The sequence below is a fragment of the Passer montanus genome, unplaced genomic scaffold (assembly GCF_014805655.1).
Source record: "Passer montanus isolate IOZ18808 unplaced genomic scaffold, ASM1480565v1 scaffold67, whole genome shotgun sequence".
Lineage (NCBI taxonomy): Eukaryota > Metazoa > Chordata > Aves > Passeriformes > Passeridae > Passer > Passer montanus.
This window is the reverse complement of record NW_024371815.1, coordinates 2,981,736-3,005,842: the sequence shown is the minus strand read 5'-3', so window position 1 is coordinate 3,005,842 and position 24,107 is coordinate 2,981,736. Positions and strand designations below refer to the sequence as shown.

Below are 24,107 nucleotides of genomic sequence, written 5' to 3'. Positions count from 1 at the left end.
AGCTCTTTATTCCCAAGAGATGGCAAGGAGCAGAGCAGGACTCATGACCCAGTTACCTCTGGAGCAAACACAGCTGCCTGCTCTCTGTCAGAGCTCAGAGTGGATCCTCAGTCTGATTTTTCCTGCTTCATAAATATGCAGGATTCACAGAATCACAGAGTGGCTGAGGTTGCAAGGGGCTTCTGGAGTTCATCTTGTCCAAGCTCCCTGCTAGAGCAGGTTCTTTACTTCAGTGCCTTGTACAAGAGCCCACAGTCTCTGACCTGCTTGCACGTGTTTCAATTAAGGGTGGCTGTGCACGTGGCTCATTGCTGTGCAGTTAATAAGAAGTGTTATCTCATGCATGGACTTGAGGATGGAGGTGTTTGAGAGCCAGATGTTTAAACTCAGGCTGTTTCTGAGCGGGACAGGTTTTGGTGGCATGCAACAGGTCACTGGGGGCAGAGTTGGGTGGTTTTGCAAGTCCATTCCCAGCAGAAATGGGATTAATGCAAGAGAGGCTGGGAGAAAGTTGGAAGACCTGAGTTTAGTTGTAGAGGCACCATTTACCCACCATTTACCTTTTCCTGCTCATTTTCACTTCTGCTATGGGTTTGTCCATTTTTGTTTCTATCGTGAGTGCTTGGGGACATGGGAAACATCTATTACTTAATTTAATTTTTGTCCTTGTGATAAAATATTACTGAAATCTGTATCATTATATATAGAGGGATATTTAATTTTATTGTGTTTTTCATATGATAGAGTATCCTGAGTTGGAAAGGACACACAAAGATCCTCAAAGTTCCAAGTCTTAGCCCTGCACATCACCATTCCCAGGAGTCACACCATGTGCCCCAGAAGTGTTGTCCAAACACTTCTTGAACTGTGTCAGGCTTGATGCTCTCTGGGGAGCTGTTCCAGTGCCCAACCACCCTCTGGGTGAAAAACCTTTTTCTAATATCCAACCTAAACCTCCCCTGACACAACTTCAGGCCATTCCCTGGGGTCCTCTCACTGTCACCACAGAGAAAAGGGCAGTGCTTCTCTTTGTCTGTGATCATATTGTCCCCAGTAGAAAATCCAAATTACCACTAATCTGGATCAAAGCTACCAAAAGCAAAAATAACATGAAACAGCAATGCAACCAGTTTTAGCAACTTAGAAGTAAAGAAATTTTAAAATATACTGAGAAAAATCTGTGAAATATGATGATTTCTTGTATTTTCCAGAATTTTCAAAGTAAAATCATCGATTAGAGATTATTTATGAAAAGTTAATATCTTAATCTGATTGAGACTGGACTCTATAGTCCCCATTTGCCATTAAACAGACGTATATATGATTGGGTAGAAACTTATTGAGTGACTTAAAGTCCAGGGACTTAGTCTTATAAAATCATAAAGACTCCTGTGTTGGAAGGGACCCATGGGGATTGTTGAGTCCAGCTCCTGACTCCACACAGGGCAACCTAAAATTTTAACCAATATGCCAGTCCCAAGCAACTTAAGAGTTGGTGCAAGCTAACAGGTACATACCTGTTGTATATTGCAAAGTCCCTGAATCTCAGGTGGTGTTATAGTGCTGATTTTTTTAAAAAAAATATTGGTTAGAAAATATTTCCATATTTTATAGTGAAGAACAAGCTCTACATTCTTCTACATTTAATAAAATAATTGTTCCAAAACATTTTCAGAGACAGACTGTGAAAAAAGCTCAAAATGGGCCCAGTGAAGTGCAGGGAAGAACAGGAACAGGGTTAGACTATGCACTGTCACCTTCCTAGAGTCATATTCCTAAGAATCCTATCGGAATACCTCAAACTGAAAGGGATCTGTGAGGATCATCAGGTCTAAGTCCTTGTTCCTTGCAGGAACTACCTAAAACTAAACTATAACCAGTCCAGCTACTACTGACATTCACTTTAGCTTACACTTAGGAAGAGGCCAGTGAGTACAGGAAAAATGTGTGAGTTAATTAGGAACAGGTCTGAAATCTTTTTAAAATGTCCTTTATAATTCATGGTACCGCAGGTTATAAAGATTTTGCAGCCATTTCAGAGTGGCCTAAATTCGTTGCTGTCTGGTTGCTGTTTGGAAGGATATTGGTGACAGCATGGACCTGGGTAATGCAACCTGGGAAAAAGAAAACCTGGAACAAAGAATGGGTGAGAGCACTGCTGTGGCTACCAGGACTTCACTTGAGATTTTAAGAGGAGCCAAGTGTCCTGTCCTTTTCTGTAGCAGGGGTAGTGTGCTGTTATTACTGTTAAAACAGTGGAGTTACTGGTGTTTGGTCTGCGTTGATTTGAGAAATCAGGTTAAAGCTACACGGATTTCTGGATCATTTGCAGCAGGAGGTCTCTGATCTCTGGCTGTGCTGCTGTCACTGCTGTCCCTTGTCATGCCCATCTGAGCCCATCATGCTCATGAAGGACAATGGCCTCGTGCTTTGTGCCTGTGAATCCCATGAGATGTGATGGAGTTTCTCAGAAGCACCACGAAAACCCTCTGAGCTCCTTGAGTGTGATTTCTGCTTTGCTGTAGCCAAGTGGTGAGACTGCAGGGGAGGCTCAGGGATCACACCTCAAATTGTAAATACAAATCAGCGCGCTGTGTGGCTGCATTGTGATCATACAACGTTAAAATGCAAGTTACCAAGCATTTAGCCTTGGGAGCCTGGCAAGCAGAGGGAAAGGCTGTGTTAGAGTGAAAGCCCTTTCACTTTTCCTGCCTATTAATTTACGTGCCTTCAGAGTGTTGCCATTTAGCAAAGTGCCTTTTGTGTTTCTGCCAAGCTGAAGTAGCCGCTGGGAAAAACTAAGTAGGCCAGATCCTGCAGATATCTAGAGAGCTCAGCCAGGGTGGCTGATGGGGATCCAAAAGAGTGTGAGGATGGATCTGGCTTCGTGCAGGCAGCACAACAATATTGAACAAAATAAAAAGCTGACATAAGAGTTTCATGTCAAAAGGTAGCTGCTTCAAGATAATGCATATAGAAGATTTTTTTAAAACTGAGTTGTTCATAATTTTGGTTGAATTTATAGAACCTGGGATCTTCAGGTGGATCTGGCTTCGTGCAGGCAGCACAACAATATTGAACAACAACAAAAAAAAAAGCTGACATAAGAGTCAAAAGGTAGTTGCTGCAAGATAATGCATATAGAAGATTTTTTTAAATTGAGTTGTTTGTAATTTTGGTTGAATGTATAGAACCTGGGATCTTCAGATCTGTGCTCTGGGTCTCAGAACATGTCAGCTGAGGGCTATTTAAAGTTAATAGACCTTGTCTGTCTGGTGTGGCCCAGGGTAGCAGTGTCCTCACCATATAGATTCCTGAAGTTGGAGTACTTATAGAAGAGCTCGTTCTGTTCCCATGTAGTGCTTTAAATAGCTCAGCACATCACTGTTATTCCAGTGATACACATTCCAACTCCATATGAGCAAGCAGGGGAGAGATTTTTGGCTGCCAGGTATTGCACAGTGAGAGCATCTCACTGTTTTCATCATCTCCCTCTGTGCTGTGCTGCACTGGGGGAAGAGACCCGGGGTGGTTGGGGATGTCTGAAGGGTTTCCCTGCTACCTCAGCCCGTGTTTCTAATTGATGACAGGGACTTTGCAGGTTTGAGTTCTTCCAGCCTTTCTCCCGAGGTGCCCAGCACCGCCCTGAAGCAGCTGCGCTATCACCTGATGCGAAGACACCCCTTGCTGGCACGTCCTGCATCCGGTCCCCCCGGGACAGCGGTGCCACCCCCCGTGGACGTGACAATATTTGGGCTTCGGCAGGCGGCTATTTTTGCCCGGCGCTGACGCCGAGCCCGGCCCCGCTCCGCCTGTGCGGGCGCGCCGCCGGAGCCCGGGCGCGCTGCGCTCCTCGGGAGCTGCCCCTCTGGAAGGGAACTAACGCAGGAATGCCCGAAGATACAGGTACAGGGTGCTGAGTCCGCATTCTGGCCAGCCTAGGGCTGAAATGACTCCTTGTTCGTCTGGGGATGTGGTAACTAAATCATTGATGCTGCCGTGGGAATAACAGCTCTCGGTGGTTACGTGGGAACGCAGCAGAGTGGGGAAAGATGGTTAAACGTTTATTGTAAATTGTGCTTTGTGTTCTTTTAATTGTATGAATGATGATTTGGAAATGATAATGATTCTGGCAGTTAGCTGATAGCTCAATTTGAAAGCTTTCCTTGTTTTTTAAAATTGGAATTGACTTCAGAGTTTGTATTAGACTGTAATGCCCCTATTTCTTTATGCAGATATCTTGGAGTATTGTTTCTATATCCTATCTCATTGCAATCTGCCTAAACCTGTACAAAAATAGCCTTTACAATACTGCAGTAGCAGTTATTCAAACTCAGCAGAGATTTTTATGAACTGTGTTTGAATTCAGTAAATATTTTATTATAATAATGAGGGCAGGGGGTTAGCTCATGCTAGGTTTGTTTATGTGATATGAATTTAGCACAGAGCATATGGTGAGATTTTAAACTCTTTTGTGGATGCTCGAGCTGTGCTGCACCTCTTGTGCATGGTTTATTCACATCCTCTTGGGTAACACCTGTCTATTGCCTCTGGTCCCAGAAACTGTAATTGGTGGTAAAAACAGAGCTCAGCTCAGTTGTGCTGTGTGCCCTGTGTCAGCTGTGGGTTTCTGTTTTGATGATGGTGAGTGGGAAGTGCTGGAAGAGGCATGCCTTGGAAAGGCACCTTGCTTGTATGTAGTAGAAGCGGGTATACATTTCAAAAAGGAACATAGTTCTTGAAGCATTTTACTTTGTATTTTTAGACAATGTTAAAGAATTAAATGGAGACATATTGACATAGAGATTTATCGAATTTGGTGAATATTTTTTCTTATAATACAGGAACTAAAGAGAGAAGTAACAGTGCTTTGTTGTAGGAGCCACCACAGAGGTCTAGAAAAGAGCAGTGAGCACTTCTGGGGGGATGCCTGGACCCTCTTGGTGCAGGAAAGCACTCTTGGGAAAGGCACTGGGTTTGTGTGCTGGCCTGGGGACACTTCAGCCCTCTGTGTGGCCAACTGGACAGCTCAAGGGACCACATAATATGGACACTGACAGCAAAATTTCTTTCCCTTTATCCTCCTGGTCTTCTGGTTTCTCCTGGGACATACAGGAGAACTGGGCATTTTATTTAGAAGGCACCATAAAGCAGGGGAACACATTTGTAAAGTCATTTAACACACGGGGCTAATTGAGAAATTGGGTAAACCAGGTTACCACCAGTTATTTAATGCTCTGTTCCAGAGCATCTAACATGTCCATTCCTTAGGCAGGGCTGGGCCAGGGAATTGCTCTTGCCCGCTGCTGAGTGGGGCTGGCAGGATGGATGGGAAGAGCTTGTGGAGTTCCCAGTAGAGAATGACTCTTTTTCTCATCTTTTCTATGGAAAGGACCAATGGGGTCTCAGGCCCCCTCAAGCCTCCATAATGAATCACTGGTTCTTAGGGGGAAAAAAACCCCAACCCCCTTATCTAAATTGAATGTACAGCTGACACCCATGTAGTTCTGTGATCGCTGCATGTATTACTGTGTTATGTATTTCTGTTTTATCCTCACATCAGCACAGTTCCTCGTCACTGCATTTTAAACACAGACACAAGACAGAGAGAGAGCAGGGGCCAGCAGCTCTGCAGTGGGAATAATGCTTCACTGGGATATATAGAAACACTTAAATGCTTCTTTACTTTGTTTTCATTTGGATGTTTTTAAATTCAGCCCTGAGTGTTTTGACTCAGTTGATAGAAGAAGGGTTTGTTAAAACAACAGCTTAAACTCCACTCTCTAATTCCAGCAGTACTTGTGTGTATCTTCTGTAATCCTGCTCCAGGAAGATTGCAAATTTAATTCCCCTCTGGACTGCTGTGAACCTCACCCTCCCCAAGTCACTTGATACAGCATATCAGCAATCAATAATTCTGTCCTGTTTCTCAAATACTTAGTGAGTAAATGGAATTTGGGTCCCATATTTGTTTATTTTGATTTTCAGTAGCTACCTGTAGCTATAGAGATGAAAAGTTTCAGTGTCAACACAAAGATAATTTGCTGGTAATTCCTTCTTGCAGAATAACATCCCTTACCAGGGCTGTGTGGTTTTGGTTCAGAGTTGGAATGTGGCCTTTGCCTTTGTTGAAAAAGCTGAATGCTATTATGAACTAAACAGCTCATAATTACAGTTTTAAATATTGATGTCCAATATTTTTTCCACTCAAAAATGTGTTTTCATCTCATGAAGCAAAAGGTGGTGGATTTATAGAGGAGCCTGTAGTGCTGATAGTTGATAAAGAAAATTGTTGTATCTTTTCTGCTGATGGAGGGTTGCTGTTGCAGGCCAATGATAATTTATTTGTATGAGCCTGACATGAAAGGCTTGCACTTTTTTATCCCAGCCTCTGGAACACAATAATCAAAGCACCAGAACAACCCACAGAAAGGACAGGGAAGGTGCCCCCCACCCCCCAGGCCCTTTGTTTTTCCTTTCACTGTTGCCTTTAGGCTCTGTTTCTGCACTACCCTTCCAGGAACCTTGGTGAGGCATTACCAAGGAATTACCAAGGAATTACTGCTTTCCCCACATTGAGAGGTAATTGGGGGGGATTGCAAATATTAGGAATAAAATCTATTTTTTTCTTATAATACAGGAACTAAAGAGAAAAGTAACAGTGCTTCATGTGACTCTTGTCTCTCCACTCAAATTCCATCTTTCTTTAGATAACAGTACTCTTTAAAATGTCAACATCACAGAAGTTCAGGTTGGATGGGGCTTTGAGCAACAGAGAGTAGAGGAAGGTGTCCCTGCCAATGCAGGAATGTTGGAACTAGGTGACTTTTAAAGTCCCTTCCCACCCACGTCATTCAAGGATTCTGAGATTGTAATATCAAATTGTGTCATTTGGCCCTCTATCACTTTGGGCTTCTTTAATCACCAAGAGCAGTAAAATCTATTAAACTGGTTTTTTAGAACAGAGTTAAATAATGTGACAGAAATGAGTTGTGTGGCCTGAATTATGTCTGTATAGTAAACAAAGAAAGTGGAAGTCTTTATTATTAAACTTTATAGTTGAGGTTTGTTTCCAGATTAAATGTGCATTCTTAAGCGTGACAATTCTTAATTTTCAGTACTTGATTTCCAAGCTCAGAAATGGCTTCTGTAGGTTCCTGTGCAAACTTGGAACAAAGCACAACAAACTGGAAAAAGCATTAGGGTTGTGTTGAATTTTGCAGTTTCTGGGCATGTTTCTTTATCAGGTCTGTAATCTGCCATGAAGGTTTCTCATTTGGCTGTTGGAGAGCCTGACAGCAAAGGTGTTTGTCATCTTCTGCATGGACCAATCCTAGACTGGATCTTCTGCCAGGAGTTTGGTTTCCCTCGGGAGTTTGCTCGCAGCAGAGAGGAGGTGACATTTTCTATCCCAGGCTCCTGAGCAGGGCATGACCAGGGACTTGTGAATTCTCTCCCTTCTGTCACCACCATCAGCTTGTCTTGCTCTGCTTCCAAAGTGTTCCTGTCTCACCCCAATATTCTCCTTACCTCTGGCACCTTATCCTGGTCCCCAGAGCTGTTAAATCCTGCTTAGTCTAGCAATGACAAAGGAGCTGGGCTTAGTCAAAGGGATGGGTTTTTTACCACAAGCTGTGGATTTTGGATCCACTGTACCTGTCACAGTGTTCACCGAGATCAGGCTGCAGCCTTTGATCCAAATACTTACAAAAGCAGCCTGCTCTGCTTTCTTTTTAATGTTGAAAACCAATATATTGTATACTAACCTTTTTTCACCTTTATAAGAAGCTTAAGCATTTTGTCTGAAATTTTCCCTGAAGGAATGAGTTTGAGATCATCAAATACAAGTAATATTCATGTGAATGGTTAAAGTTGGCAAAGCTCTCAGGCAAATATTGTGATTTTTAGGAATGGTCCTGTGTAGGGCCAAGAGTTGGACTTGGTGATCCCTGTCAGTCTCTTCCAGCTCAGGATATTCTGTGAGTCTGAAGAAGCTATAAGCACACTGAAAAGATCACTTTACAGCAGCCACAAGATGTGTAATGCAGCTTTAATAATAAGCAGTGCCACTGTCCCTCCTTCCCTGTGGTACATGCAGCAAGTGCACATCCAGACTAAGCAGTATAGAAGTGAGTTTGAGGAGTTTATTTTATTTGACAATTCTTCAGCAAACTGTTGCTAGTTAATTTGCCCTACTTGGTCCAGAGCTAAGCAGAATTATCTACTGTGTGGCCTGGTGGAGACAGGCTGAGTCTTGACATCAGAGATGTGTGATCACTGGACAGTTGGCACAAATATTGGCAGTAGTGTCCCCAGCAGACAAGTCTTGCACAAAGAAGTCCTGTGGAAACTGCTTGTTCATTCCTTGCCAGCTTTTGTCCTTGTCAAAAAGGGAGTGCAGTCAGATCCTTTTAGGGTTTAAGGATTAATGAGGATACCTCTGCTGGAGCAGAATGTAGTCTGGGAGAAAGGCAAATTTAGAGAATCAGGTATTCAGCTGTATTTTGGTTTCCAAAAAGTAGCTTAAAGTTAAGAAGGAAATGTCTACAAATTAGGATATAATGGAAGAATTCAATTTTGAATTAACTCTTTAGTCAGTTATGATCTGATGAGTAGTCTCAGATCATCACATTCCATCAGTAATTCATTATTTCTCTTATTAAATGTGTTGATTTTTTCTTCTGCTGCTTTGAAGACTAATATAGATACCTTAAGGCATAAAGGCAGAATGCTGAAAATTGCCATGTAAACTTATCTCCTTAAATATGGTTAAAACGCAAGTTAAAACATTAAGTTCCCGAATAGAATTAGTTTCTAAGTATTGTCAGCAGTTGAAATTTCAACCTAAACCATATTGTGTCAATGTTTTAAAATATAAACTAATATGTGATTAATTATATGATTTTATTGTGCTAGATGGAAGAGTAAGTGTTTCACACTGTCTTCAGAAGGACCTCTTTGTAATGATCTCAGAGGCACTGTATTCCCGCTGGGGTTTTGTGAAATGCTTAGTAGCTCAGTTCTGAACTGAGAGAAAAGAAAAATAATTACTTCTTTGTCTGCAGTGTATATTTTAAATATACACTTTGTGTTACTTCAAAATTAATAGAAAAATTCTAAAAGAAATTTCAAAGAAGAATTAAAAAAAAAAACAAACCTATATATTTTCCTTTAAAAATTTCTTTTGTAGCTGAGTTTCTGAGTTTTTAATTACAAACCTTATTTTAGAGACACAAAGGGAAGCAAATGTGTGAAGTCCTGTCCTGTAGGTCTGGACACCAAGCACCAAATACATCATGAGAAACAAAATTTTCTGTTTTCTCTCACATTTTCAATTTGCAACCATTGCCAGAACCAAAAAAACCCAACTTTGCAACAATATTCAGTCTTCTGCTGCTTTGCAGAAAGTGCAGCGTTGGACTCCCAGGGACAAGAAAGCAAGTAGAAAAGCAGTGTTTTCTCTGGGAATGGGGGAATGTGGTCACTTTAGGGAAAGGGGATGTTTGGAGGGTGGGCAGTGCTCTGGCTTCCTCCTGGCCCTGCTCTGGATTCCTGCAGCTGGAATTCCTGAGCTGGCTTTCTCTGCCCTGTGGGACACACACAGCATCAGCTGGCAGCTCCTACTCTGGCCAGGCACGGATGCCTCTGCAGAGATGCTGCTCTGAAAGGCTGTAAGAGGGGAATAGTTGAGTGTGAATAAAAGTCAGTTGTTTAATTGTTCCAATCATTTTTTTATTTCTAATGCAACTGTTTAGGCCCAAATATTCTGGCTATGATCAGCTCCTTTTAAGTTAAGTCTTTTCTGAGTTATATGCTATGAATTTGGGATTCCTGCAGCTGGAATTCCTGAGCTGGCTTTCTCTGCCCTGTGGGACACACACAGCATCAGCTGGCAGCTCCTACTCTGGCCAGGCACGGATGCCTCTGCAGAGATGCTGCTCTGAAAGGCTGGAACAGGGGGATAGTTGAGTGTGAAGAAAAGTCAGTTGTTTAATTGTTCCAATCAGGATTTTTTTATTTCAAATGCAACTGTTTAGGCCAAATGTTCTAGCTATGGTCAGCTACTTTTAAGTTAAGTCTTTCCTGAATTATAGTCTACGAATTTAATGCTTGTTAGCAAATCTGGAGAGAGCAAACCTTTATTTATAGTTGCACTTTTAGCTGCTACTCTAGTAACTAACTCAGGAAAATACTTTGTTTTGGTTTCTTACAGGGCTGATTCTTTTTCAGGGTGGGTCGTTTGTTTTGGGCAGGTTACAGCACAGAGAGATTCTTGTGTCAAAAGTAAAGTATTGCAGAGTTCAGAGTTCCTTAGTTTTTATTTGAGGAATAAATCAGACCCTCATAGTAGCCTGAACAATCTGTACTACTTGCTCTGTGTAAGTTTGAGCATCCACCTTTCTGTAAACTTCCAGTTGCCACTTATGTTGTTTTTATTGGAGAGGTCTTTAATTATAACCAGGCCTTCAGTAATTGCTCCAAAGTTCACAATGCCTTGAGCAGGACTTTTTGACTATCACAGAACATGTAATTTTAGCAGACAAGGCAGAATGCTAGTGGGTGGTGAATAATGGCATGAGCAGCTCAAGCCCGTGTATCTTCTGGATAAAAAAAAACCCAAACCACTTTAGTTGCAGGAGTAAAAAGTGCTGTTTTGGGTAAAACTTGCAGCAAGTCCCCTGGAAGAGTGTGTGGGAGGGAAGCTTAGCATCTTACTGAGATACTGACTCCTTCAACTCAGTGGATGTGGAAAGGCCTTTTTTGATTAAGCCTATTGGTGTATGAGAGATTGCTCCATCTTGACTGGTTGGTGAGTTTATTTTGTAGCTACAATTTAAACTAAATCACTTTGAAATAAGCAATCCAGCCTTTGAGTAAGCATGCCACATTGCAGAAGAAAATGTCATTAAATATGTCATTTACTTGAAATGCTTTATATGCTTTCCTGTTATTAGTTCTTCACACAGGGAAAAAGCCAGATGTGTTGAGTTACAGTAGAGCTCCTTTATAATTAACTGCCTTGGTGTTTCCTCTCTGGACTCCTAAGTACACTGTGATAAAATATTGATGCAAGTGCTGCAGCAGGACTGCAAGAATAAGGTCATATCTCACCTGTTCCACATAGCACATTGAGATGCCAACTTATCTCATGCTATCAACAGCACAATGAATGCAATTTCTAATTTACATCACAAGATGGCAGCAAATTTTTAATTCACTTAATTTTCACTAACCTAGCTTAACCTAACCTCTTGAAATCATGGTTTCCTTACAAAATGACAGAAAACTTTTTTTAATGATCAGATATGTGTGCTATTTACTGGGATGTCAATGTTTCAGACGTATTAAAAACACCTACAGAGCTCTATTTCTGCCTTTAAACCCAGTAAATAAAAGGCATTTACTATGAACTTTAATGATAAGTAGCTCATAATGTAAGAGTTACCAAGTCTCATTGAAGATATTTTGAATAAAATCTATAGCTTTTATCTATATTCATTGATTTCTTGAAGAGAAAATATGACAAAGCATTTTTGGAAATTCAGGCAGAGGCTCTGAAGACTTGATCACGTGGATTCTTTTTTCTAAAAGGAATTCTGATTTATGTTTGAATTGTGTTCAGTCAAAAGCTTTTAAAGTTATGAAATAACAGGGTTGGCTCGGCTCAGCTCCTTTTGCAGATCTTTTCTCCTGTGCTGGCCAATCCCAGAAGTTAAAATTTTAGTCTTCTTGAGCTGATTTGTCCTAGGTGTTAATTGTCATTGCTTGTAGATCTTACAGAAGATGCATCTATGGCCTTTAAAATGCTTTGCTTTTTGTTTTCCCTGCAGTTTCACAACCACAGGCTGTACATAGCCAGCTGGAGAAGCCATCCACTACTGCAATTCTCTGCAATACCTGTGGGAAACCATGCAAAGGAGAAGTTTTGAGAGTTCAGAGCAAATATTTCCATATTAAATGCTTTGTTTGCAAAGGTAAGTGTGACTGCTGCTTCTGTGAGTAGGGCATTAACCATGGTGTGACTTTAATGATCCTGCAAACTTCACAGGTATATTTTACAATCCAATCCATGCCTGAAAGAATTTACTGTGAGATCCCTGAATCCTTACTGTAAGATTATAAACATCCTAAGTCCCAAAACGGGAGAATGTTTTCAATGGGTATAAAGCTGTTTATATCCATTTTGGAGTTTGCTATAGATTTGGGATGTCAGGAAGAAGAGCACTTTGGGAGAACAATGCAGGGCTAGGAAAGAATGAACATTTGCAGAGAAGCTCAGAGGTTTCCTCTCTCCCAGCTCTCTGAGGCATGCCATAGGGTGCACCATGGCCACATCTGTCCAGGTTCTCTTGTGTTGGACGGTGGTCTTTAAATTCCAGTGTGACCCTCTGTGCTTTTCCATTTTTTGGGGGGAATGACTTGGTTTGCTCCAGCTTGGTGCCTGGTGATCTAATATTGTCACATGAATAGCAGAAGGATGGTTACAGGAAAAGGGAATTATGTGATAAAACACCCTTTCTGTAGATACTTGCTTATTTAAAAACCTGTCTGGAAGCTGTTAGGATCTAATTTGTTTTAAATGTACAAGTGCATAAATGTTAACTGATGTTTACTGAACAACCTGCTTACTCCATTATTAACCAGGGCTTCAAATGACCTTTATTAACCCTTGTAGCTCAGTCTAGAAACATGAGCATGTCTCTGGTTCCAGATGTGTTACTGTAACTATTTCTACTCCTCTTTAGAGGAATTAGAAAGAAAACTGTCACTATCTGTTAGCCATACTGATATTTTTTAAACCCCATGGGATTGAGTAGATACTAATAATATCTGAGGCAATCTTTAATGAGTTAGACAGGACTAAATGTTCAGCTCAATAACTGTGTTCTTTGCAAAATTGCACCACAAGCAAACTAAGCATGCTGCACTTTCCTAAACAGCAAAAATATTTTGGTCATCTATTCAGAAGAGTTTAGTGTTTAAAGCAGAACACAGCCCATACATGCATCTTTTGCATGTATGTTCTTTTAAAACCAGCTGTTCTTATGGCAAATTTCACTATTAAATCAGTTTTTCAGACCTGGCTCAGGAAAAGAGCAGCTGATCTGTTGTTCAGGGGTCTTGTCTCCTACATGAAGCCTTGGTAACAGAGGGAATAAGACAGAATTGTACATCCAGTTTTTGGCTGTATAGGCAATCTCCATTTAGATGATGCCAGGTCACCAGCAAAAGCAGCATGTGGTCACTGAACTGATTCACTGATCCCAAATTTAGGCAGTGCAGAGGGCTTTTTCCCACCCCCATGCAGAGGAAGATGATGAATACACTGCAGAAGCTGCCTTGCCCCTGTCTGTCTGTAAGAGATAAGAAGGAGTTTGTTCTGCTTCTGGCAGATCTTGGGTAAAATGAGGAAAAAATCACAATGTTAACAAGGTAGCAGGGTAGCATCTGTCACCCACCTGTCAGTCTCTCAGCTGGCACAAGAGAGTGTCAGAGGTGTGGTTAAACTGCTGCTGGGTGTCAAGGCTCTTGGACTCCTCCTTACTAATCATTTTGCTGAGTTTGCCCACATGATTGGTTTCTCTCATTATTTAAATGCCATAATTTCTTTTATCACCTTTCAAGGGTTTCCATCAGTTTTCTGGCATTCTTCTGGTGTCTGTTTTTGTTTTGTTTCTGGGCTTTATTTGTTATTTAAGAAGCATAAATTGCTTTGTCATATGGATTTGCTGTATTGTTAGGTGAGAAGAGCTTTGGAACAAACAGAGCACTGAATATACATTCCACTAGCTGCATAAAAAGAGATAAAGCAGATTAGGCAAATGTGACTTTGATTTTTAAATTAATGGATGAAAGAATACAGTTCATGTGTTAGGATTTTTTTTTTAAAATGGTGTTCTGTTCTGATCAGTCAATCTGCTTTCAGCCTTGGAGGAGACTTTTGTGCCATGACCCCTGCTGTGCACGGGCAGGGTGGTGGCTCTGGGAATGTATTTCTCTTATTGTTGATTCCTCCCTATGGTGCATTTATTTTGATGTTACTCAGCAATGCAGTTTGTCCTGTCTCACCTCATCCACCAAAGATAGCACATGGAAAAAGGCTGTGTGTGCAGCATCCAGTGCAGCTGCGGGATGTCCAGCACAGATAATCCCATGTGTGGGCTGGCTGCATTGCCCTGCTAAGATGCCTGCCTGCTTGGTTGGCTGCCTCTGTATTAAATCATCTTGTAGCCTTCATCAGAAAACATGTAATATTCATAAAGCTGCAGGAAATTTTGGTTCCTCTCACAGAATTTACGGCTGTACAGTGGTGGAAAATGCAAACTGATAAGAATGACAAATGACCATTTGTGTGGTGTCTAGAGGTATTTGAGGTCTGTTTGAATGACCTCATCAGTGACAGATGATGTTACACTGGAAGAAGTTACACCTTTTTGAATATGTGTGAAATTTGAAACTATTTCTTTGATAGTTTTGGTTAAATTGTGCAGTTTCAGAGGGTCAAATACATTGAATTCTTTATATCTACTTTTTTTTTTTTTTAGGGTAGAAAGGTAGTTTTGTGTATTGCCATTCTGCTGTCTGATTATTCATAGAATGGTTTGGGTTGGAAAGGACCATAAAAATCACCTCGTTCCAACCCCTGCCATGAGGAAGAACACCTTCAACCAGGATGCTCAAAGCCCCATCCAGCCTTGGACACTTCCAGGGTTGGGGCAGCCACAACTTTTCTGGGATACCTTGTGAGTTTCAGAATGGTAACAGCAACTATATAGATGCCTTTTGCATTCAAATTAAATTACATAACCAAGGAAGGTTAATATAAGGTCACTAATTCCCATGCAGTTCTTTCATTCCTATCCAGTTCTTCTTTCATTCCCCAGATAATGATTCTAAGCAATTCAAAGTTTTTAAAAGGCGAACAGCTCCTTTATTATTCAAGACTAAGAGACACATCCAGATTAAAAAATTTAACAGCAGTACTGGGAGCATCTGCTAGTTTTGCTCAGTATCAAAGTATAATAGGACCTAGGGAGGTAAATAGGCATTATAAATAAGGTTTATATTCATATCTATTCATATATGTTATTTCCTGTTCAGCTGCACATCTAATCTGCTAATAAAATTCTGTAGGGAACATGCCATCTAACCTCACTTCAAATTTTTGCTTAATTTTTAGTTTAAAATATATCCCATTTTAATCAGGTTTTATAGAAGTACTGTTATAATGAAGCTGATATCTTTCATATAGTAAGGCAAAGTTTCATCAGATTCAAGGGCTGTGGTTCCCATGTTTGCTAATTCTTTTTTTATTTGCTTACCCCTATAATAAAAGCACCAAGGACTGTAATAAAAAGCACTGTAATAAAATATTTATGACTTAGACAGTCAAATTAAAACAATTTAAAAAAATTGTGTTGAATATAAACTATTGTGGGGGTGTCAGGTCAGGACTGCATTTAATGGAGTGGGTGGTATTAGACAAATATTAATTTGGAGCTTGCTTACAGCTGTGATTTAGTAGGTCCAGTAGAGAGACAGGTTAACATAGAGTTGTAGACAGGAAGATGTAGCTGCTGTAATTATATTATCTTGGGTAGCCTCTTAGATCTTTGATAAGGATGGAATTTGTCCTGTTTTATTAGTGTTTGGCAAGTATTTAATTTTCTGTGTTTGGATAGTATCCTAGTATTTCCAGAGTTGCAGTGACCAATTTAAACAGGAGAACCCAGATTATCTTGCTTAAGACTGTTCTTTGTACATCTGTGAAAAGAACTGTAACTCACATTTGTGTCCTTTCCTGGTTTGTTTTGATGAAAGGAAATATACTTCCAGTCTGAGCCACAGAGGTAAAAACATGACCTGTGTGCTACACCTGCTTCATTGTGTCTCTTACACATCTTGTTTTACCCCTAATCAAAATTGTCCTGTTATGCGTGCAGCACATGCAGTCTTCCCTGCTGGCACAGACAGCAGTTGCAAGTGTACTTTTCCTCCCATTAATTTTCATGAGGTTTTCTTTAATTAATCTGCTAGAATTTAGCACATCTTCAGAATGGGGTATGTGGTTCTGGGGATTAGTGTTTCTGTGACCCTGCAGTGTCCTGGGAATTGTGAAAAAGCCCAGGTCTGGATATATCACTTCTTTATGATTTTCTCAGTAGAACAAGCCACAGAACCCAGAGTTACATCATTTATTGGGAAGTCCTATTAATGGGAAGGGCTAAGACAAAATATTCAGTGAAAATATTAAAACCATGGAGTAACTTGGCAATAGGAGTTATTTCTTTGTTAGATCAAATCATCTGCTAGGATATAAATATGTTCCAAGCCATGCTGGGTAATCTGAGGGACTCACATTTGAACATAGCTGAGGGGTTTCACGTTTCAAAAGGAGAGTCACTTACGGGAAGCTCATCTGTAAGATTTCCAAGTCCCAGATTTTTGCCTGGCAATAGCAATTTCTGGTATTTCTGCTGTCATGGGCACTGGGGATTAGTGTAGGGACTCTTATTCATCAGGCACTCTTAGCGACATGTCCAGCACTTCCTGAGTCCTTCAGGAGTTTGCAATCCCTGATGATATTAACTCAGTGTAACAGGAAAAGCTGTTTCCAGTGTAATGCTCACCAAGGCTGCAGAGTGTGTTAGGTTTAGGGCTGCCTTACCAATGTCATGTTAGCTCGGAAGGCCTTTTCTTTTTATTTCACTGAAATTATTATGATGATAATAATGATCACTTTTGCTGTTAATGTATCAGCAAATGGTTCTATGTTGTAGTTTTGAAACCTGAACTTTAAAATTTTAATCACTTATTTTCTAAAAACAGCTCAATAATTACAGCACGAACAAATTTTGGGCAATTAGTTAACTTGCACTATCACAACGTAATGGATAATTTTCCTTTTTTTGTAGTCATGTTCTTGTTGCAACTTACTTTGCATTCATTAAGAACTTTCTGCCGCCCCTCACATCCTGGCCATACACCCATCACACCAGCACTCTAGCAAAATGGCATATATATTTCAACCAGAGTCTGATGAGTCTTTTTTAATAGTATTTTTCACAAATTTAATAGATACATAATATTAGTAAAGAATGGTGAAATGGGAGGAATCATGGTTATGAGTATTGGTAAAGGAATATCTCAATAACATTCAATAGAAGGTAGCTAACTACCCACCAAAGGAAGCCAATCCTCTGTTGCTTCTGTTTTCCAATATATTTACTCCTCATTTGCATCCTTCTAGTCCATTATAGTAGAAAGGTAAGTACTCACTAAAGGATAGGATTTTCAAATCTATGTAACCTTTGCAGACAGTAAAGATACTATTCATATAAAGAAATTTTGAACATACATCGTTTCAGCCCACGTTAGATAATGTCACAGAATTATTATTATTATTTAAAAAGCCTGTGAGTCTTTTTAATTACTCAAGTTCTCTTTTGGGTCATGTTTTCTCCATGCAAAAATAATCAGTGCAAGGATGTCTTTATGCAGGGGACTTCCAGACTGTGTGATGCTCTTTCCCTTGAGGACACAGCAGGGATACAGCAGCACTCTGGAGTAGCTGCTGGGCATTTCAGTGCACTAAGGTGATGTGATCCCTTATTGAGACCCAGAGCGAATTGTTGCCTAAAATTCATCACTGCCACAGTGGTGTTATTCCACCTCCCACTTGCTGCAACTCATTAACACGAGACCATCTGCCATATCTGTGAATAGAGCAGGGACTTCATTTGCAAACCTGGAACTGGCACCCAAAGCACTGTTAAAAAAACCCTGAAAATATTTGGTGATGTTGCTTTGCATGTTGGGGTTTCTTTAGAGTTGTGGGTTTTATTGTATTTTATTGTTTTTAAAAACCTGTTTTAATTAGTCTGGCTAATGACAGCAGTATTTTATGATAGACACTTAAGATGTTATTAGGTTTAAAATGGGTTAAAGCACATTACCTGTTTCTTAAATTTCTTTAGCATACTTGTAAATTTTAAATAACCAGATTGAATGCTTAAAACAAGAAATTAGTATAAATGAGACATTTTTTCCAGTTTTCCTGGGTATTATTTTGGTAGTTTGAAACAGCTACATACCTACTGCTCTGAGGACCTTGCTCACCTCTAAGACTATGGGGGACCTTTCATAGGGCAGTAACACTGTCTTTAAGCTGTTGGAAAACTATGTGCTCCAGAAGGAAAATGGAAATACACTTTCTAATGAAAAATTACTCAATGTGTAGTTCCCATTTATTATAGGAATCAAGGTACATAGTGCACAGGAAACTTCCTAAACTCTCCTTCATTTTAATTGGTACACTCTAACGTTTTGTCAATCTCATAAGAGTATTCTGAATCTCAAAGGGTTTTCCTGCACTGAAATGTTTGCTCCACAAATTAATTTGTGGGCATCATGACCAGTCTAGCCAGGGAGCTTGTGTAGGTGCTGTACTCTCTTATCCTTTATAGCTTTATCAGTGCTACATATGCATGGTGAAGTGTTGCAGGATATGATATATCCCCACAGTTCTCTGTATCTTTTCTGCTCCTGTAAGTTGTTGGTTTTCTTCCGTCATACCTGTCTGCCTTCCTTCATTTCCTGGGAAATGTCTGTCCAAGACTTTTCCGGGGCTGCATGCTGCTGCTGTTTGCCCTGGATAGTAACAAAATGAGGTGTTATTCAAGTCCTTGAGATTATGGATGGTATTTTAGATATTATTGCTAATACACTACCAATGACTGACAGGCTTGAGCATTCTTGATTTCACAGATGTGTTTGGAAAGACATTTCAATGATCACTCATGCACAGAAGAGTGGTTGAATTGTGTGTGGTTTATATACCCCATTGCAAGGTTCCTTCTGGCCTGCTGCTCACCTATAGACTGAAGGTTGAGGTGTGAATTAACTAAGAGATGACATTCCCATGCCAGTATTTGTATGGCTGGCAAACTTGGAGCTGGGAAAGACTTCCCCAAAAGCTTTGTGAAAAGCTTATCTGGACTTACCACACCAGACCATGCGAGAAGGAATATCAGAGTCACAGCCATCTGCTGGAAATGAGCTTAGACTGCTTCAGATTAATTGCAGTCCAGTTTGAACTTTAATCAAAGCTGTAGCAGTGGAAGTTTGCCAGGTGGTTCTGATTCCTTCTCACAGGCATAGTGGACAGGAGAAATGTTCCACATGTGATCATGGGCTTTTGGAGAATGGGATCCCAGACTTCATTGGTGGTGTATGAATACATACAGTATCAGCAGTGTACTACGTGTCATTCTTGGGATCATGCTGAGCCAGTGGCATCCATATCATGGATGGAGGAAAATACCAAAGTGGACATCAAACCACGGTGCTGAGAAAAAAAAAATTATTTAACTTACATCAGGCAGAAAATGGGAGGGAAAAATACAGACTTGATACATGCAGTTGCATGTAAGCAAACCACTTGATTGTCTGGCACGTTGACAGCAGAGCAGCACTGTTGGGATGACAGGAGCTGCAGTGCCTGCTGCTGCTGCAGCCCGCTGCAATGTGCAGCAGCACAGAGAGTGTGGCATCCCCCAAGCAGCTCAGGACACAGCTGGTTTTTAGGCCCAGCATTCAGACAAAAAATTACTCTACTTTCAGTAGTCTCATTTGCAGCACAGAAAATAGATGCATTTTATATTTGTACACTGCAAATGGAGTACTGATGGCATACAGTAGGGGAATAGCAATGTGCTTGAAGTGCATTGATTAATTGATTTACTGCTATTTATTTTTGTAAAATCATAGCATAATGGAAGGGACATTTAAAGGTCATCTAGTCCAAGCTCCCCTGGAATGAACAGCAATATCTTCAACCATTTCAGTTTGCTCAGGGCTCTGTCCAACCTGACTTTAAATGTTTCCAGTGATGGACCGTCTACCACCTCTCTGGACAACCTGTTCCAGTGTCTCACCAGCCCCACTTAAAAAAAGGTCTTCCATATATCCTGTCTAAATTGCACCTATTTTAGTTTAAAACCATTACCATTGCACACTGCATAAATTCCAGTGCTTCAGGTGCTGTTGTAGACACCATGCTAGGGAAAAAAGTAGTCAGTTTCTAAACTAGTAGAGGAACCCCTCACATCTGTATATGAAGTATTTTGGTGTCAGGTAACTGCAAACTGTCTTGAAAAGTGGAATTATCCAGCTTTAAGAGAAGGCACCCTGAGATATCCTCCCTAAAAATGGTGTGGCTATTGTCCCTCTCAAGTCCTATAGCATGTCCAGGTACTGGCTTGCTTCTAAATATCATAAGAGACAAACACTTATTCACTACATAAAAATTCCTCCTAAAGCTTATAACTGCTCAGGAAAAGGCATTGCCGTGTATGCAAGATGATTCCGAGACAAGAAGATGAGTTACTCTGTGTTAGTCTCTTCATTAATATAATTACTGTTTTCAGTGCTTTTCTCTTAGCGCCAAGATGAACTCCAGAAACTGTTGAAAACTGTTTCTAGGTTAAAAATAACCCTTCCTCCAGATACTCCTTTTGGAAGACAAATGCTAGGTAGGAGTGGATGTGACATAATGCTAATTTCCTGTCCTAGGAGAGTAAGATCTGGTAGCTGCCTTCAGATATTCTCCCTAGACTTCCTCCAGCTTTCTTTTCCTGTTTTCTTGTCTCTTCAGCCTCATCTCAGATGGTCAGTGTCTGTGTCCACATAAGCAGCCAGCAAGGGGAACAGCATCTCACCTGAGGGAAGGCCAGTGGGTCTCTTCTCAGAGCTGCTCTTCTCAGCTTAAAACATGACTATTTTAATATCCAATCCAGTATTTAAGTGGAATCCTTATGTTTTTCTCTGGTCAGCTGGGTGTCAAGTTAAACTGGATCAGATGGTTCAGAGAGTGAAGGAGCAGGCAAAGGTTTGTGGCTGAAGGTGTGTCCTGTGGAGCAGAGCTGGTGCTGATGTTCATTCAGCCACTCCTTGCACTGGGGGAGGCTGAAGTGATGGTGATACAGGGGGGGCCTGGTGAGAGGATGCCGAGCTCACTTTTATTTTGAAGTCCTAATAACTTGTTTTTCTAGCTCTCTTTAGGAGAGCAGTTTCACTGCAGGGTTTCCTGAGAAGCCAGGATTAAGTGCATTAGTGCAGACAGCTTTAGTGACAGACCAGAGAGGGGCCAGTACCCTCAGGGTGAGACAGAGTGCCCCCAAATGCCAAACTGTTGCTGACCCCACGTGCCCCAAACCTTGCACCAGCCTCTCTTAGCCACAGTGAGACAGAGCCTGCCTGCCTTCCATTTAGACTGTAAATATAAATTTGCTTGTGCTTATCTCTCATTTTAGCAGGTGAACAGGGACAAAAGTGTGCAACAGAGCAGTGGCAAATAATTTGTGGCTATGCTATCAAGAAATCTTCCTCTGGTTATGGAAGCCCAGCTGCAGGTCCCTCTGTGATGGTGCACAGCAAAATGTGTTAACCAGTGCCTGTTCTGTAGCCCCAAGTGGCTCTTGGTGCCTTTGTGCAGGTGCTCTACAGTCAGGTGTGCCACAACCAGCATAAAAAAACATATTTAGGGACATAACTCCTCCCTCCTCTTTTCTGAAATGCAGTTATGTCCTTTTAACTTTTTTCTCTTATGATGCACTTTACAAGTTCAAACACTGTATGATGCAATTTAGAACTGCTCTGGGGCATCAGTATCAGCTCATCATGCTGCTCAGCATCATCCTGAATCCACAGCTGAGCTCTGCTTCTGTGACACCAGTAGGTAGTTGAAATAGGCTGAAAGAAACTCATGATATCCAGCAAGTTGTGCCAGATTTTTGTAAAGTCTGTTCAAAAAGCCCGTCCTTCATAAAAATGAGAGCATGGGTGAAAAAGAGAAATGTTAAAGCAAATGTGTTAAGCCTGTGAGACAGAGAACATGAACAATTGTTTGAATAGAAATAATCTAATCCATGTTGTCCATGACACATGCAATATCATTGGAATTATTTTGAATTATAGGAAAGATTAGAGCCCATACTTCTTCAGTTCTTGACCAGGCACTAATACAGTTTTAATACACTAATACGTGATTGTTGTTTTCTGACTCCTAGCAATCATGGCCATCTCCAGGGAGAATGATGAACACTGAAATCCCACACAGGGATGAGCCCTCAGAGGGTTCAAAGAGGGCCTTGAGCCCAGGCCTCCTGTGCTACAGTTAACAAAGACTATAAAATGGGGAGGGTGATTGGATGTAATTTTGAATGAATGATCTGGATCCTCTGCTTTCTTGGGGTTTCTGTGCTGTATGTGTTACTGTGTGCCTTGGGCACCTCTGTTGGACTCTTTTCTTGTAGTTTAGGAGCAAGATGACTGATTCTGACATTGCAAACAGGCTTGGGTGTGAGTTGCCAGGCTTTACATTTAGAAACCAAAGTGCCTGTGCTCTCTCAGGTACCTGAGTGTAAATCTCAATCTGGAATTTTAGAAGCGTGGGTACTTCAGCTATTTTGGGACCAAGGCACTGAACAACTCCGCAGTGTTTTGTACATGCAACCCAAATTTAATAAGCAGCATTCCCACTCATTTTCTGTGGGCTGTGTGTGAGTAGTGACACTGCTGTGGTTCAGCATCGTTTGACTGTAAACACCATTTGCTGATGGGAACACATTCCCACAGGAACATCCCCAGGAGCAGAAGTATGTAGTAACAAGTGTGGTGCTGTGACTTGCAGAAAAGGAGTAGTCAACACAGCAGCAGAACCACCACTTTGAAGTCAAGTTCTCTTTTAAATCAAGTCAAGTCTGTTTTCAAAGATCCTGGTCAATGTGGATGATGGTCATGTTCCACATGTCTGCTCTTTCTGTGTGACTTGAGCAGACCATTGTATCTCTCCTTTCCCATCTTATATGTTCTCAAAATTCCAGTCTAGCTCCATCCCTGGTGCAAGGAGGAAAACTCCTGAACAGTCTCACAAGCCTTTGGTTAATCAACTTTAACCCTTTCCTACAGGTTTAGTTTAAGAAATAGAAATTGACATTTATGAAGGACTAAAACCTTACTTTTGGCAGGAGCAGATGAACCTGGAGATGTCTCCAGTTCATATATGGTGAGTGATGTTCATCAGGTGAACATGAGAGCTGCTTTAAACTGATTTAACATGTGAAAACTTGCAGCAGTTGCAATGAGCATCAGCCCCCATGTTTAGAGTCTGCAGTAGTTAACCCTTTTGTGTCCAAGAGGAATATCAAACACCTGTAATCTGTTAGAGATGTTTCTTTGCAACACTGGTGCTTTAGATTGTAAAGGTTTATATCCTTTATGCATTTCTTTTAACCCCTTAAATATTTTAGGTGTTGTATATTGTAACCCTGAACTTAACTCTTACAGACTTTAACTTTGTACTCACAGCTGCGGCACTGAGGTTTTTACATTAAATAACTCCAAGCTATTAGTGTCCAAAATGCATGACTGATGTAATTTACTGTAAGGGTAGTGTCTTTCAGATGCACATCTGCTCTGTGATCATAAGCCCATGCATTGAAGTGCTTAAATACTCCACTGTGAACCATTCAGATCACAGGTGAAAAATCAGCCTGATCTTAGAGCATTTGTTTCTTGCCCTCTGAATCTGCCTTTTGTCTTTCTGCAGCTTGTGGATGTGACCTGGCTCAAGGAGGATTTTTTGTGAGACAAGGAGACTACATCTGTACTTTGGACTACCAGAGACTCTATGGCACACGATGCTTCAGTTGTGATGAATTCATTGAGGGAGAAGTGGTCTCAGCTCTGGGCAAAACCTATCACCCAGACTGTTTTGTGTGTGCTGTCTGCAGGTAGGTTTTCTACATGAAGTTGTGTTTCTGATGCCAGAATGCCCTGAATGCCAGACATTCTAACTTATAGCCTAGAGACAGGGTTTTCTTTAACTCACTCATTAAAAAATTACACAATTAAAATGAAAAAAGAAATCTATAATTTTGAGTTCCTCCCTTTTTTCCAGCAAAAACATGTATTTTTCTTTTTTATGTTGTTATGTGTGATGTTTTCAAAGTACTTTAGAAACGTCCACTATCTTCGTTGTAAGATCTTTTGCCCCAAGTGTTATCTGATTTCTCTGGTGTCTGCTGTTTGGTCATTTTTTGGCC

The 24,107-nt window shown here is 40.8% G+C and overlaps 1 protein-coding gene across 8 annotated transcripts in view; it reads left to right on the top strand.

The window, feature by feature from the left end:
- The window catches only part of ABLIM2 (actin binding LIM protein family member 2), a 130,460-nt gene that overhangs the window by 24,269 nt on the left and 82,084 nt on the right, over nt 1-24,107 (top strand). For 6 of the 8 annotated variants that reach the window (XM_039728840.1, XM_039728838.1, XM_039728839.1 and 3 more), the window contains exons 2-3: nt 11,832-11,975; nt 23,612-23,795. In XM_039728840.1, coding sequence (XP_039584774.1) covers nt 11,832-11,975; nt 23,612-23,795 — 328 coding nt within the window. Of the gene's footprint in view, nt 1-3,517; nt 3,907-11,831; nt 11,976-23,611; nt 23,796-24,107 lie in introns of those variants that run through there. The other 2 variants (XM_039728841.1, XM_039728834.1) reach the window with 2 other exon arrangements.